Genomic DNA, 17,512 nt, shown 5'->3' on the forward strand with positions numbered 1-17,512 from the left:
TGTTCATGCTATCTGTGATAGGATCCCCTGTCACTATGAATGAATACCAGAATAATGACTGAGATTTGGAATTGTGGACATGACCTGTTTATAGCCCAAAAGTAACAGCTCAATTGACTGACTTATGACAACACTACCAGGGCTCAGCTAAGTCAAATTGATGTCCAAGATGGCACTTCTTCCCTAGAGTCTAATCTCCTCCCATGGTATTGGTACTTCTATGCAGACGACTCACAGATCTCTCTCCACACCTGAAATCTCGACATTCACTCCCATGATTTAACCTGCTTGTCTGACATCGCAACCTGGATATCTCGCTGCCATCTAAAATTAAACATGGCCAAGACTGAGCTCTTTATCTTTCCACCTAAACCCATCTCTTCTCTTCCCCGGTTCTCTATTTCTGTGAACAACACCCTCATCAGCTTGAAATCTTGGGGTAATCTTCAACTCATCTTCTCTTCACATATCCAACAGACTGTCAAAACCTGCCGTTTCTTTCTCTACAATATCGCTAAAATCAGACCCTTCTTTTCTAAGTGCATTGCCAAGACCCTCGTCCATAGCCTCATCACCTGACACCTAGACTACTGCAACCTGGTTCTCACTGGATTTCTGCTCAACCATCTCTTTCCCCTTCAATCTGCTCAGAACTCTGCTGCATGCCTCATATTCCGTCAATATCACTATGCCCACATTACCCCTCTGCTCAAGTCACTTCATTGGCTCCCTATCCATTTTCATATATAGTTCAAACTCTTCTTACTGACCTACAAGTGTATTTGCTCTGCAGTTCCTTAGTGACTCTGTATAACGCTGTGTGCGTCTGGTAGCGCTAAAGAAATAATTAATAGTAGTAGTAATATCTGTCCTCTCTCATCTCTCCCCACACTCCCCCCTGCTCATCAGATAAGTCTCTCTTACCTGTACCCTTCTCCTCTACGGCCAACTCCAGACTCCATCCCTTCTACTTTACTGCACCTTTTGCCTGGAACAAACTGCCTGACTCAGTACATCAAGCTCCATCTTTGGCAGTCTTCAAATCCAGACTCAAAGCCCGCTTCTTTGAAGCTGCTTTCAATTCCAAACTCCAACCCACCTTCTAAGCACCAATATCTGTCTTATCATCCCCTCTGTAATTCTCCCACCTCAGCACAGTGTATAGATGCACCTTCTTGTCCAGTTTGTCTGCCTTGACTAGACTATAAGCTCTTGTGAGCAGGGATTGTCTTTTCTGTGTTTTGATGTACAGCGCTGCATATGTCTAGTAGCGCTATAGAAATGATTAGTAGTGGTAGCATGGAATGTTGCTACTCTTTGGAGATTCTTCATGGAATCTTGCTGCTCTTTGGGGATTCCACATAGAATCTTGCCGCTCTTTAGGGATTCCGTATGGAATGTTGCTACTCTTTGAGGATTCTGCATGGAATCTTGCTACTCTTTGGGGATTCCGTATAGAATTTTGCTGCTGTTTGGAGATTCTGCATGGAATCTTGCTACTCTTTGGGGATTCCGTATAGAATTTTGCTGCTGTTTGGAGATTCTGCATGGAATCTTGCTACTCTTTGGGAATTCCGCATAGAATCTTGCTGCTCTTTAGGGATTCCGCATGGAATGTTGCTACTCGTTGAGGATTCCACATGGAATCTTGCTGTTCTTTGGGGATTCTGCATGGAACATTGCTACTCTTTGGTGATTCCGCATAGAATCTTGCCACTCTTTAGGGATTCCGCATGGAACGTTGCTACGCTTTGAGGATTCCACATGGAATCTTGCTGCTCTTTGGGGATTCTGCATGGAACATTGCTACTCTTGGTGATTCCGCATAGAACCTTGCCGCTCTTTAGGGATTCCGCATGGAATCTTGCTACTCCCTCTGTAATTCCCCCACCTGAGCACAGTGTATAAATGCACCTTCTTGTCCAGTTTGTTTGTCTTGACTAGATTGTTATAGATTGTCTTTTGAGCAAGGACTATCTATCTCTTCAGTGCTTTAATGTACAGCGCTGCTTATATCTAGTAGCTCTATAGAAATGATTAGAAGTAATAGCATCCAAACCCTGGTCAGCCCTCTCCACATCTCCAAAGTCAGAACATGAGAACATTCTGCTTTGCTTGTGTCACTCTTGGGCGCTAGAGTGAGACACAATCAGTCACACATGAAAGGGATAGGGGTTTGATATACTGCCTTTCTATGGTTAAAATCAAAGGAGTTTACATAACATAAACAAACTTAAAACTCACTTGTATACCGCAAAAAACATTAAGTTCTATGCGGTTCACAAAGACTAGTAATACAAATGAATAAACCTCCAATATCTAACTTCCAAAAGATTCCCTAAAATGATACGTTTTTAAGGCACATCGAAATTGTTGATATGAATTTGGGAATATGAATATATGAGTTAAATCCCTAGTCCATAAGGCTTCCTGAAATTTCTTATATTTACATCCCTTTACAAAAACAAAAATAATGAGTGAGATTTTCTAGAATGTTTAGAGTTTGTAATGATAAAAGATTCTATAAGATACTCAGGAATTAAGCCTGCTAGTGCCTTAAAACAAATACAGCCCAGCTTAAATTTAACCCGTGCCTCAACTGGAAGTTAGTGATATGATCCTACTTCTTTAAGTTGAAAATTAATCTGAATTATGCGCAGTCTATGAAGATTTTTCTGAGTCCCAGCAAGATGAACAATGTTACAATAGTCCAACTGACTAAGGACAAGTGATTGAACCAACAAACGAAAGAAGTTAATATCAAAGTATGCTCTAATAGTTCTTAATTTCCATAAAGTATAAAAACCCTTCCGAACGAATGAGTCAACTCTTTTCAAAGGTGCATAATAAATCTCGATAGATAAATAAATAAGTGGGATTTCAATCACTCGGCCACTGAGCAAGAACCTGCCAAGCAGTGAAGCATTTATGAGTCTTTGAAAAAGGCCTCATCCACATTAAGCACAATGTAAATCCATCCAGAGGTGGGAAAGAAAACCCTACATGCGACTCTCATTGGCTCTGCTGTCATACATCAGATTGAGCATGAGGCTCCCAAGCCCCCCCCCCCCAAACACACACACTCTCAGTCACTACTGCAATGGGTTAACTGCTAAGATGCAGACAAGAGGAATAAAGCAGGCAGAGAAGCTTCAGTTTAACACCAGCACAGAAGAGCTGACATTGAATGCGGTTTGTTATGTGAAGAAAAGCAGAAGTGTCACTGCTCAGAAAACATTCACAGAGATATTGTGACCTCAGTCAATGACACCCAGCCCTCCCGTATCCTCCTCTAGACATGGCACCCCTTGCCCCCATTCTCTGCCAGAGGGAGATGGCCTTCTAGCCAAGTCATACCCCCATCCCCCTCCCCAGGGCCTCTACCCTACTGACTATAGACCCCATCCCAGTGTCACATACCAGTGGCCAAGTCTGCCATGGAGTCAGATGGTCATAGTACTAGACATCTGGAAAATCCACGATATGTCCAGATAGATTTTCACAGCTTGGCAGTTTATCCGGCTTCTGGAAGGCCCCGAGCTTGGGCAGCATCCAAAGGGCCTCTGAAGCAATGACATCACATGTATGCTGGGAGGCCCTCCAGACTTAGCCCGGACTTGGGGAAGGAAAAGAAAGATGAGGTTCGTGTGGGGGCGGGGTTGGGGGTAGAATGGAGCAGGGCCACATGTCCTCTTGAACAAATCTGGTAACCCTAACCAGAACCAAGTTCCCAATCAGAAAGTTCTACTTCTGTTCCCCAATCTCCTTCACCCCTCTAATTAACTCACTCAGTTGGACTCTTCCAGCTGCTGCTTCCTTGCCTGTATCAATTACAAAGCTGAATAGGCAGAAAGAAGAGAGCTCCAGAAGGTCTAGGGAAACTATCGGGAGCCTCCCATTCAAGATCTTAAATGTTATACAGCATAACTTAAATTTGACCCACTTTTCTACTGGGAACCAGTGTAACTCCATAAACAGTGCAGTTGCATCATCAAATCTTGATTTGGAGAATATGTCTCGCTGTAGTGTTCTCTATCAGTTGGATTTCTTTCATTAGTTTCACCAAAATTCTTGAAAGTAGTGCATTGCAATAGTTCAGTAGTGACAGGATGGTCGATTGTACCAATGTTCTTCAGTATTGATGAAATCTCTGGAGCGACTCCCATCATAATTCGTTCCCTCACTGCAGTGGTTTTCACTAATATTTAAGTCGGGGCCACTTTAAGAACATAAGAATAGCCTTACTGGGTGAGACCAATGGTCCATCTGGCCCAATATCTGTTGCTGTAATCCACATCGAATTGTCGGATACGCGGACTATAAATTTGTTAAATAAATAAATACTGGTAGTACAAATCTCTGTGAATAGAAGATTCTGGAGTTTTGTAGTTAAAAGAGAGATGGAAAGGATAATATCAAATGATTAGAGTTACGATGTTTGACAGATCTGCCCAATAATTCGGTAAATCTGGGGAAACTATTGGGAACCTTTCCTTTCACGATCTTAAATGTTATACAGCATAACTTAAATTTGACCCACTTTTCTACTGGAAACCAGTGTAACTCCATAAACAGTGGAGTTGCGCCATCAAATCTTGATTTGTAGAATATGAGTCTCTCTGTGGTGTTCTCTATCAGTTGGATACATAACATGTCATAAGATAAGAACCATCCTATCACTCATTAAAAGACCCATCAAGGATCAATACCTACGACAATGTAGGTTACTCCCTTGCACATATAAACCTGAACATCAAATTTACTAGAAACTGGCTACCAAATAGCACAGTTACTTACCGTAACAGGTGTTATCCAGGGACAGCAGGCAAATATTCTTAACGCATGGGTGACGTCACCGACGGAGCCCCGGTACGGACATTTTTAACTAGAAAGTTCTAGTTGGCCGCACCGCGCATGCGCGAGTGCCTTCCCGCCCGACGGAGGAGTGCGTGGTCCCCAGTTAAGATAAGCCAGCTAAGAAGCCAACCCGGGGAGGAGGGTGGGTCGTAAGAATATCTGCCTGCTGTCCCTGGATAACACCTGTTACGGTAAGTAACTGTGCTTTATCCCAGGACAAGCAGGCAGCATATTCTTAACGCATGGGTGACCTCCAAGCTAACAGAGAGGGAGGAGGGATGGTTGGCCATTAGGAAAATAAATTTTGTAACACAGATTGGCCGAAGTGTCCATCCCGTCTGGAGAAGGCATCCAGACAGTAGTGAGTAGTGAACGTGTGAACTGAGGACCAAGTGGCCGCCTTGCAGATTTCCTCGATGGGCGTGGAACGGAGGAAAGCCACAGAAGCAGCCATAGCTCTGACCCTGTGGGCCGTGACAGCACCTTCCAGTGAGAGACCGGCCCGAGCATAACAGAACGCAATACAGGCAGCAAGCCAATTGGAAAGCGTCCGTTTGGAGACAGGACGACCTAGACGGTTAGGGTCGAAGGACAAAAAGAGCTGAGGAGATGAGCGGTGAGCCCTGGTACGGTCAAGGTAGTATGCAAGGGCACGCTTACAATCCAGCGTGTGCAACGCCTGTTCCCCAGGATGAGAATGGGGTTTAGGGAAAAAGACAGGCAACACAATGGACTGGTTGAGGTGAAAAGCCGAGACCACCTTGGGAAGGAATTTAGGATGGGTACGCAGAACCACCTTGTCATGGTGAAAAACAGTGAACGGTGGATCGGCGACCAGTGCATGCAGCTCACTAACCCTCCTGGCAGAGGTGATAGCAATGAGAAAAAGCACCTTCCAAGTTAGAAGTTTGAGCGAAGTTGTGGCAAGAGGCTCAAAAGGGGGTTTCATGAGGGCTGATAAAACCACATTCAGGTCCCAGACAACAGGAGGAGGCTTCAGAGGTGGTTTGATATTGAAGAGGCCTCTCATGAACCGGGAAACCAGTGGATGAGCCGTGAGAGGTTTTCCGAGAATAGGCTCATGAAACGCAGTGATGGCACTGAGGTGGACTCTGATTGAGGTAGACTTGAGGCCAGCGTCGGACAGAGAGAGCAAATAGTCCAGTACAGTTTCCACCGCTAATGAGGTGGGATCGAGATGATGTAGTAGACACCAAGAGGAGAACCTGGTCCACTTCTGATGGTAACAGTGGAGGGTGGCCGGTTTCCTGGAGGCATCCAAAATGCGACGAACAGGCTGAGACAGATTCTCTGGAGAAGTCAGCCCGAGAGAAACCAAGCTGTCAGGTGGAGCGAAGGCAGATTGGGATGGAGTAGAGACTGATGCTGCTGTGTAAGTAGAGTAGGAAACACAGGAAGAGGAATGGGCTCCCTGGAGCTGAGCTGGAGTAGGAGGGAGAACCAGTGTTGGCGAGGCCACCGAGGGGCAATGAGAATCATGGTGGCTTTGTCCGCAACATCAGAGGTAGTGGAGGAAAGGCATAGAGGAACCGATCCGTCCAGTCGAGCAGGAATGCATCCGGGGCCAGACGATGAGTAGAGGAGAGTCTGGAGCAGAACTGGGGCAGCTGATGGTTGTGAGGAGCTGCAAAGAGGTCCACCTGAGGGGTGCCCCACTGAGCAAAGATGGAGCGGAGTGTGGGGGGATCCAGAGTCCACTCGTGAGGTTGAAGGATGCGGCTGAGATCGTCGGCCAGGGAGTTCAGTTCGCCCTGGATATAGACAGCCTTGAGGAAGAGACTGCGGGTCGTGGCCCAGGTCCAGATGCGGATGGCCTCCTGACAGAGGAGGGGAGATCCGGTGCCGCCTTGCTTGTTTATGTAGTACATGGTGACTTGGTTGTCTGTGCACAGGAGAAGAACCTGAGGGTAGAGAAGGTGCTGGAAGGCCTTGAGGGCATAGAACATGGCCCTGAGTTCCAGGAAATTGATGTGATGTTGACGCTCCTGAGGGGTCCAAAGTCCCTGAGTGCGAAGTTCTCCCAGGTGAGCTCCCCATGCATAGGGGAAGGCATCTGTGGTTATGATCATGGAGTGAGGGGGTAGATGAAAGAGTAGACCCCTGGAAAGATTGGATGAGTTCAACCACCATTGAAGAGATTGCCGAAGAGACGATGTCACAGAGATGGGATGAGAAAGAGGATCGGTGGTCTGTGACCATTGGTTGGCTAGAGTCCATTGAGGTGTCCTGAGGTGGAGTCGCGCCAGAGGAAGCACATGGACCGTCGAGGCCATGTGGCCCAGGAGGACCATCATCTGCCGAGCTGGAATGGAGTGATGAAGGAGCACCTGGCGGCAGAGGTGGAGCAGAGTTCGTTGGCGGTCGGAGGGGAGAAACGCCCTCATCAGAGTGGTGTCGAGAACGGCTCCAATGAACTGAAGTCGCTGTGTGGGAAGTAGATGCGACTTGGGGTAGTTGATCTCAAACCCCAGGAGATGGAGGAAGGAGATGGTGTACTGAGTGGCTTGTAGCACAAGTGGAGACGTAGGTGCTTTTACCAACCAATCATCCAAGTAGGGGAACACCTGGAGGTTGTGAGACCTGAGAAAGGCCGCCACCACAATAAGGCACTTGGTGAACACCCTGGGCGATGATGCGAGGCCAAAGGGTAGCACCTTGTACTGATAGTGGCGGTGTTGTATCTGAAATCGGAGGCCGCCGAGGTTGCTGTGAAGGCGGATTGAGGGGTCTGGCAGAGAACCTGCGCTGATACGAGGACTGTGGTCTGTAAGGGCGAGCAGGTGGAGCCTTTTTCTTAGGTTTAACTAGGGTGTCCCATCTGGTCTCATGGGCCGAGAGCTTCTGGGTGGTTGAGTCTAGGGACTCCCCAAAAAGTTCATCCCCAAGACAGGAAGCGTTGGCCAGGCGGTCTTGGTGGTTGATGTCCAAATCAGATACCCTCAGCCAGGCCAGGCGGCGCATGGCAACGGCCATGGCAGATGCACGGGAGGTCAGCTCAAAGGAATCATAAATAGAGCGCACCATAAATTTCCGCAGTTGAAGGAGGCTGGAAATTTGCTGCTGGAAGAGCGGGACTTTGCGTTCCGGAATGTATTTCTGAAGGGCGGACAGTTGTTGTACTAGATGTTTCATATAAAATGAGAAATGAAATGTGTAATTGTTCGCCCTGTTGGCCAGCATTGCGTTCTGATAAAGGCGCTTGCCAAACTTGTCCATCGTTTTGCCTTCTCTGCCAGGAGGGGTGGAGGCATAAACACTGGAGCCCTGAGTTTTCTTCAAGGTAGACTCAACTAGGAGAGACTCATGGGACAATTGGGGTTTGTCAAAACCCGGGATCGGGATGACCCTGTAAAGGCTATCCAGCTTACGGGGAGCCCCGGGGACGGTGAGTGGGTTCTCCCAGTTCTTATAAAAAGTTTCCCGCAGTATGTCATGTACGGGTAACTTGAGAAACTCCTTGGGAGGTTGTTCAAAATCCAAGGCCTCCAGAAAGGCCTGGGATTTTTTGGAGTCAGACTCTAGAGGGATAGAGAGAGCCGCTGACATCTTCCTGAGGAACCTGGAGAAAGAGGATTGCTCAGGCTTAGAAGTGGCATCGGGCGCTGAGGGCTCCTCATCCGATGATGATGCGTCCTCCTCGGTTCCGGGAGGGGAGTCTTCCCATAAGTCCGGGTCTCTGACATCAGTGTGCGCATGTCGAGATATCGGGGTGGAAGGCTCAGTATGGTGGGTCTTAGACAGAGACTTGCCAGAGCGCACCGAGACATTACCGGGAGAGGAAGATCGGTGCTGGTCTCGATCCTGGGAAGAACGGTGCCGGTCTCGGTCCCGAGGAGGATCGGCAGCAGCGTGGGTCTGACCTACGGGATGGGCACGGAGGTGTTCAGACAAGAGAATCGGCATGGAAGAGTTAAGTGGCACCGATGGAGTGGATATCGGTTGGACGGTGCGAGGCTCGGGCCTGTCTGGCACCGAAAGGAGTGGTGCCAGGAGGGTCGGTAACAGGTGCTGGAGTTGTTGCTGCAGCTGTTCCTGTAATGTGTCTTGGAGGATGGCCGCGATGCGGTCATCCAGGGGTTGCACCGGAACCGCTTTTTTCTGCTTCGGTTCCTTAGGTGCCGCTCCACCGGTGATGAGGAGGCCGATGACGAGGCACTCACCGAGATCGGGGCAGAGCGTTTCCGGGGTCGGCGTGAAGCCTGTAGGGCCGATGTCGCCACTGTGGCCGGAGGGCGCTCAAGGGAGGTGGAAGTTTTCTTAGCCGGCTTACCTGGCGCCAGCGACGCCGATGAAGGATCGGGCGGTGTCGAAGTGGTGGGTGCCGATTTTGGCGGTACCGTAGTCGGCTCCATAGCAGATGCGGTGCCGAAGAGGATGTTCTGCTGGATCTGTTGATTCTTCAGAGTACGTTTTTTTAAGAGTGGCACAGCGGGTGCAGGAATCCGCCCGATGCTCAGGACCCAAACACTGTAGGCACCAATTATGTGGGTCAGTGAGGGAAATCAGGCGTGCACACCGCTGGCACTTCTTAAAACCCGGCTGCGGGGGCATGAATGGAAACACGGCCTCCGCAAAATCAAACCCGGAGGCCTGTATGGTGACAACAGGCCCCGCTGGGCCCGGATCGAAAATAAAGAAAATAAAGCAAAAATTTTTTTTTTTTTTTTTTTTTGAGAAAATGAAAACAAGAAAAAACCCGAAGGCAAGGGAAGAAAAAATACGAGAAAATCGCGAGCGGGAAGGCAAAAGTTGGATTCAACGATCGTTGAAAATACACGCGTCTTCTTCGCTCCGCGGAAACGAAGAAACTGGGGACCACGCACTCCTCCGTCGGGCGGGAAGGCACTCGCGTTGGTGACGTCACCCATGCGTTAAGAATATGCTGCCTGCTTGTCCTGGGATAACAGCATGTATGTATGCTCCGTTTCAAAAAAAACCTGGAAGCACTGCTTTTTTAAAAACCCTGGTTAGGAGTTTAGTATGACCCTGATTTTGAACTGTACGACTACCTCTGTGATATGAAAATGTTGTATGTAACCCACTACATTACAAGTTTAATCTGATTTTTAACTTTATATTGTATGTTAATCTTATTTAACAAAATATTGATGTAAGTCGGATTTGGCGGGATTTAAGATCACACTGGTTCTTGCATTGAAAAATACTGCTCTACAGGGCAGTCCAACAACAGTGAAAATCAATTCCCTCCTGACGCCAAACCATTACGTCATCCTGGGCACTACCTCAAACCAACTTTCCTCTGGAGACAACAGATCTTGACAGGTCTGGTACATGGCTATAGGCTGGATATCCTGGTCCCGCTTAAGAAGTGACAAAGGTAAATAAGAATAGCCTTACTGGGTTAAACCAATGGTCCATCAAGCCCAGCAGCCCGTTCTCACGGTGACCAATCAAGGTCACTAGTACCTGGCCAAAACCCAAAGAGTAGCAACATTCCATGCTACCGATCCAGGGCAAGCAGAGGCTTCCCCCATGTCTTAATAACAGACTATGGAATTTTCCTCCAGGAATTTGTCCAAACCTTTCTTAAAACCTGCTACGCTATCCGCCTTTACCACAACCTCTGGCATGCAATGCGTTCCAGAGCTTAACTATTCTCCGAGTGAAAAAATATTTCCTCCTATTGGTTTTAAAAGTATTTCCCTGCAATTTCGAGTGTCCCCCTACAACAAGTTAGGAAGACTAGGCAAAAGGAAGAGAATGGGGCCCACACCTGAATAAAAGGTCCTGTCACTGCCAGAATTCTGGGTACCAGAGACTGGCACACCAAACATGACACTGATCTGCTAACAGTTAAAGAGTACCTGCTGGTAACCAGGGAAGCCCAGTTCAAATCCTGCTGCTGTAAGTCACTTAGCCATCCACTGCCTCAGGTACAAAAGTAGATTGAAAACCCTGCAGCAACAGGAAAATACTGTACTTTAGTTTATCTGACTGCCAACTCCTATCGTCATTGTTGCACTGGTTTCCCATCCACGTCAGTTCTGAAGCTTCTCCTCTACCTGAAAGCACCTTCAATCTGTTCTCTCCCACACTTCTCCTAAAACTCCACTCAAGAGGCGATATGCTTTTACCTACACCTTCTCCTCCCTTTCCCCCTGCAGCGTCACGCACCAGGACGGCCTTCCCCGAGGTGGCGCTTCATGTTCATTACTGGAGGATGTGATAATAGCGGTTAGCGTACCTGGGTTTAAAAAGGTTTGGACAAGTTCCTGGAGGAAAAGTTCATAGTCTGCTATTCAGATGGACATGGGGGAAGCTACTGCTTGCCCTAGAATCTTGCCACTCTTTGGGTTTCTGCCAGGTACTTGGCCACCGTTAGAAACAGGATACTGGGCTAGATGGACCACTGGTCTGCCCCAGTATGGCTATTCATAACTTTCTCATATATAGGTCTAGCAGCACCACTGACATCAAGCAGAGGTAGGAAATGGGGTTTGTCCTTTAAACTCAGAAAGGCGCTACATGCCAAGAGCTGCTAAATTATGGATTATGCCTGCAGCTGAGGCAGGCTCCTGAAGTTTCAGTAAACAGGAATAAAGTCAAATAATAATGGATACATTCCTGGAGGTGGAAGACATTACTGGGTATTCAGGTTTGTTGAGATTCTGTTCTACTGTATACCTCAATGAACCTTCAGAAGCTGCTGATATTCCCGGGATTCACCACAATCAACAAAAGTGTACTAAAAGCATGCTGGATCCAGAACCTGCTCTAACCACACTCTTGGAGAGTTTAAACTCTAGATCTGATGATTAGAGACATTTCATAGGTCCTCAAATCCCACACACAAAATACCTGCCCAACCAGTGCAAAGAGAGAACCAGCAACTTCTTCCAACAGGGCTCATATTAAAACATACTGGGGCCCAGAGCAGAAATCTGAGCAAGGATGCTGAAACCCACTAGCCAGCTGTATACTTCATGCAGATTCAAACAGGCCTGAAGGCCCAGGCAACAGCCCTCTTAATGGACCCCCTTAATGTAGACATGGGCAACTCCGGTCCTCGAAGGCCGGAATCCAATTGGGTTTTCAGGATTTCCCCAATGAATATGCATGAGATCTATTTGCATGCACCGCTTTCAATGCAAATTGAGGAAATCCTGAAAACCCGATTGGATTCCGGCCCTCGAGGACCAGAGTTGCCCATGTCTGCCCTAATGCCAGCCCTGCTAACTGAAATGGTGTCAGCCAGCTTAGTAATTGGTGAAAAGTCAGCATGATGGCAAGGAAAAGATCTGTGCTGGGCACATGGTGCTCTGTGACCCGAGTCTCATAATGCAGACTCTCTACCACAGTATTTCTCAACTCGGTCCCGGAATACACCCTTGCCAGTCGGGTTTTCAGCATATCCACAATGAATATGCATGAAAGAAATGTGCATATAATGGAGGCAGCATATGCAAATCAAGTTTATGCCTATTCATTGTGGATATCCTGAAAACCCGCCTGGCAAGGGAGTATTCCGGGACCGAGCCCAGAGACACTGCTCTACCACAAACTTGTTCATCTTCCGTGACCAGAGCTGTGTGTGATCTTCAGGTTTTGGGGAAGATTTTCTGCATGCACAGAGCCCAAAATACTGTTGCTCAAACTAGGGCTCAAAGGCCAAGGGGAAAAAGCATCCGCCTCAGCGTGGCTGCCTCCAAGCCACTAGGATACACAGAGCTGTCATGTTAGCCATGACAATTTCGAACTGATATTCCAGAGCAGTATTTTGTCCGATTCCACCCATTAGTGCAACAGAATGTGAGAAATCCACCACTGGAATCAGAGGGGGCAACCTTACCAAGCCCAACGCCAATTACCCCTGCATTGACAATGATGGCAGTTGCTCAGTATTGAGAGAGGGTGGCTCCTGTGCTTGCAACTAGGTAATCTGACAGCTCTGGCGGAAAAGAGTGCATGGAGGCAGACGAGGGCTCTGGTTTCTTCAGCAATACAAAGCAGCTCGGTGCCCACGAAGCAGGTGGAGGCTTTGGCAGCATGGCTCAGAGCTGCAGCGGTGGAGATACCTGGACGCAGAAGGCAGCTCAGCCCCCCCTCCCCCGAGCAGCCCTGGATGTGTCAGCACAGGACGGAGAACCCGCCCGGCGTAAGGCGGGCGCGGGGCTCTTACCTTGAAGACGTCGGAGAAGAAGCCGGAGCCGATCTTCTCGCAGTAGAAGTCGTCGATGCGGGCCAAGGTGGAGACGGCGCTGCGCAGCGCCCGGTAGGAGGACGGGCGCAGGCGACCGCAGCCCGGGGGCTCCAGCTCCGCCTCATCCAGGCGGTCCACGCGCAGCGACAGCCCAGCCCGCTTCTCGCCGGCCTTATCTCTCGCCATGCCCAGCGCGCCAGGCGAACCCGAGGCCACAGGCTGGACTAGTCCTAGGGATCCCCATTCACAGGCGCCTCGGGGGTGGGGGGGGCAATGAGTGGTGGGGGGGCAGGCAAATAGCAAATGTCAGCAGGGGGTTCCTGCAAAGCTTAATGGGGGTGGGGGGGGCAGGCAAATAGCAAATGTCAGCAGGGGGTTCCTGCAAAGCTTAATGGGGTGGGGGGGGCAGGCAAATAGCAAATGTCAGCAGGGGGTTCCTGCAAGGCTTAATGGGGGAGGGGGAGCTTAAGGCAAGGCCTCCCCAGGAGCGAAGGGGGCGGGGTCCGCGGAGTCTCCCCCAGGCGCGAGGCCTGTCGCGCTCCGAAGCGCCGTTAAAAGCCCGCCAGCGGCTCCGAGCCCGGCTCGAGAACTAGGGCAGCGCGAGCGCGAGCGCGGCCACCGCCCCCGCTGCCCGGCTCCGCCCCCCGCCCCCTTCCTGCGCTCCGCCCCGCAGACGCGCGCGCGCGCCCACCCACCCTCCGTCTCCTGCCTGCGCGAGGAGCCGAGCGCCGCCCCCCTGCGCACGCGCCGCTCTCTCGGCGCGTGCCTCTGACGCCATAGCGCCTCCCTTTGCAATCCCGATCCCAGGTGTCAGCTCCGGGTTTTTCTCACCCCGAAGGCGACGACACTCGGCCGAAGCCCCCAACTCAGTCGCGGAATAGTATCAAAAGCCACAGAAACGGCACAGGAAGTTAGGTCGGAGGCCAGTCGGGTTTTCAGCGTAGCCCTAATGAATATGCATATAATGGAGGTGCCAGGCATGCAAATCTGCGCCATGCATATTCATTAGGGCTATCCTGAAAACCCGACTGGCCTCCAGGACAGGGTTGGCAACCACTGACTTGGGTGACTAAGGATGATCCAGAACACCGCAGTCCTGAAAAAATGGGACCACATCACCCCTTTCTACCACAAACTCCACTGGCTCCCACTAGAATCCAGAATCCTATTCAAATTGGCCTGTTTTTGCTACCAAACAATATTTGGTTTATCCCCAAGCTACATCACCCCTCACTTCACCCTTAACCACAACTATAAGAACTCCCGCAAAATTCAACTCATCGCCTTCCCCTCCCTAAAACTATGCTACTCAAAAAAATTCCTGGACAAAACCTACGCCTTCCAAGCCGCCAAACTAAACCCTTGGCTGGCCCAAATGGTCCTCAAGGCCTACATTAGACTTTAGAAAACTCGACTTTAGAAAACTACTCAAAACTCACCTATTCCAAGACCAAGACCCTTAACCCTTTCAGGACCAAGGGACATATTTGTCCCATAACTTTAAAATCCTATAAATTTTGATTGGGATAGTCTACAGTTCTAAATTTGATATGTACGGATTCCATATGATACTGCCTTTATGTAAACAAACTGGTTCCGACATTCATTCATTAGCGTCGTTGCCAGATTGACGAGAAGATTCACTTACCACACTGTCCATAAGCCAGAAGTTTGATTTTTTTTAAAAAAAATAATGATATTTCACAAAAAAAATCAATTTTTTGGCATCTGCAAGCCCTTTTTACCATAAAAATGTCGTCAAAACCACAAAAATTGGCCTACGATCCTAATGGTCCTGAAAGGGATAACGCCCCTTTTCAATCCTCCTCCTCCCTCCACTCTCTGACCTACTTCCCCCCGTCACCCCCTCTCCCCCCTACTTCTCTCCTTGCTGTTTGCAACTCTATGATCAATTTGATATGTAACCATTTGTAATCTCTGTCTAACTAATGTGAACCGCCTAGAACTCTTCGGGGTATGGCGGTATACAAAAATAAAGTTATTATTATTAATGGGAATTCACCACCATCCACTCAAGAACTTAACCCCCCTTTTACTAAACCGTAGCGTGGTTTTTAGCTCCGGCCGCAGTGCTCATAGCATCGGAGCTGTTACCCGCCACGACCGGCGCTAAAACCGCGCTATGGTTTAGTAAAACAGGGTAGGCCAGTGAAACCCTAGCCTACGTTAGAGACGCCTAAGTTTTCTGGTAGGCATCGTTAGCCGCGATTCCTTAAATGGCGCCTAAGCGTGATTGACATGTGGCCGACGACATTCTTGTAGGCAGCTGCCGATTTAGGCACCATTTACAGAATCTGGCCCACACAGTTCCAGTGTGGGCCAAATAAAACCCTGGGTTCCAGGGACATGAGACTGACCCCCTCCCCCCCAAAAAAAAAATCCCAAACAAACCCATGGACAAATGCATTCTGTGGGCGAAGAGAGTTCTCAGCTCTAAACAGAGAATAATTAACAGAGTGAAACTTACTATCCTGCCCACCCCCCTTTTACAAAACCACGGAAGCTGTTCTTAGTGCAGGCCAGCATGCTGAAAGCTCTGCGGTGCTCCTGACATTCATAGGAACTCTATGAGCTAGATTCCGTAAGCAACCGATGAGTTTGCGAGCCCTTTGCAACCCGATTCACTAACCTCTCCCCCGATCCAATCCATGCATACAAATGAGGAGAATCGGCATGCAAAGCAGGAACAATGCGATTCACTAAACTTACCGACTGGCTGGCCGATCAAAAACCTACAGATTGGTAAGGACCAGTCACTTGTGCTAAAACCTTGCTCTCTGCTCCAATTCTCCTGCTCTGGCCACCCTGCTCTCTGCCCCAATTCTCCAGGCCTGCTCAGCCCCGACTCGCCTGCCCTTCCCCGCAGTGCGAGCCTGTGGTTTTAATCTGCAGGTTAAAACCATGGGCTCACAAAGTTAAAAAAAAAAAAAACGGGTATAAAGGGCCACCAGCGCATACGCAGACCATCTACATTCTACAGTCCAGGAAGATGGTCTGCGCCTGCTCAAAGATCGCTCTCCAGCAATCCGTGCAGTGGGTGGGGGGCATGCCAACGATTGCTCCCATTTGCAAGCAGGCCTTTAGTGAATTTGTCGGCCTGCATGCCATCGGGCACGGATCGGACACGGAAAGGAGGTTAGTGAATAAAGCCCTATGAGTGTCGGGAGCAGCGCTGAGCATTGAGTGTGCTGGCCTGCGCTAAAAACCACTTTAGCAGTTTTGTAAAGGAGGGGGGTATGTGATGGAAACATAGACCCCTTAATTCTATAATTGAAAAAAGCTCATTAGCGTCGACAGTTGGTATTGGTGCTAATTAAAATAATTTACAGGTTAAACTCCCCCCCCCTTTTACAAAAGCATGGAAGAGATTTTTAGTGTCGGCTGGAGCGCAGAACGTTCTGCATTGTTCTGATGGTCATACACTTGCTATGAGCGTCAGAGCGACACAGAGCATTCCTCTTCCGTTCTTTTCAAAAAAAGGGGGGGGGGGGTAAGTACATAAATTTAAGCATGGGAGCCTCAATTAAATTTTACATGTGAAACATAGAAACATAGAAAATGGCGGCAGAAAAGGGCTATAACCCACCAAGTCTGCCCATTCAAAGTATCCGCCCCCCTAAATTCACTCCCTTAAAGATCCCACGTGAGTATCCCATTTTCTCTTAAAATCTGTCACGCTGCTGGCCTCAATCACCTGCAGTGGGAGTCTGTTCCAATGATCCACCACTCTTTCGGTGAAGAAGTACTTTCTGGAGTCGCTATGAAACTTCCCTCCCCTGATTTTCAGCGGATGCCCTCTGGTGGTCGAGGATCCCATGAGACAGAAGATATCATCTTCCGACTCGATACGTCCCGTGATGTACTTAAATGTTTCAATCATGTCTCCCCTCTCTCTTCGTTCCTCAAGTGAGTACAGCCGCAATTTTTTTAGTCTTTCTTCATACGTGAGATCCTTGAGCCCCAAGACCATCCTGGTGGTCATTCGCTGAACCGACTCGATCCTCAGCATGTCCTTACGGTAGTGTGGTCTCCAGAACTGAACACAGTACTCCAAATGAGGCCTCACCATGGATCTGTATAACGGCATCATGACTTCAGGTCTCCTGCTGACAAAACCTCTACGGATACAACCCATCATTTGTCTTGCCCTGGAGGAAGCCTTCTCCACTTGATTGGTAGCCTTCATGTCATCACTAATGATCACCCCTAGATCACGTTCTGCCGTGGTCCTAACCAAGGTCTCACCATTTAGTACATAAGTTCTGCGTGGGTTTCTCTTACCCAGGTGCATTACCTTGCATTTTTTAGCATTGAAGCCTAGCTGCCAAGTTGTTGACCATCGTTCCAGCAGCAGTAGGTCCTGTGTCATATTATCAGGTAAAAAGCTTTTGCCTACTATGTTGCAAAGTTTGGCATCGTCGGCGAACAGTGATACCCTTCCTCTAAGTCCTT

At 48.8% G+C, this 17,512-nt stretch overlaps 1 protein-coding gene across 1 annotated transcript in view; it reads right to left on the reverse strand.

Moving 5' to 3' along the window:
* TESK1 (testis associated actin remodelling kinase 1) overlaps window positions 1-13,694 on the reverse strand; it is a 217,944-nt gene extending 204,250 nt beyond the window's left edge. The window contains exon 1 of the mRNA XM_033935785.1: window positions 13,019-13,694. Within this exon, the coding sequence (XP_033791676.1) occupies window positions 13,019-13,225 (207 nt within the window). The 5' untranslated portion in view covers window positions 13,226-13,694. The remainder of the gene's footprint in view (window positions 1-13,018) is intronic.
* Window positions 13,695-17,512: the final 3,818 nt, after the last annotated feature.

The sequence above is a fragment of the Geotrypetes seraphini genome, chromosome 1, assembly GCF_902459505.1.
Source record: "Geotrypetes seraphini chromosome 1, aGeoSer1.1, whole genome shotgun sequence".
NCBI lineage: Eukaryota > Metazoa > Chordata > Amphibia > Gymnophiona > Dermophiidae > Geotrypetes > Geotrypetes seraphini.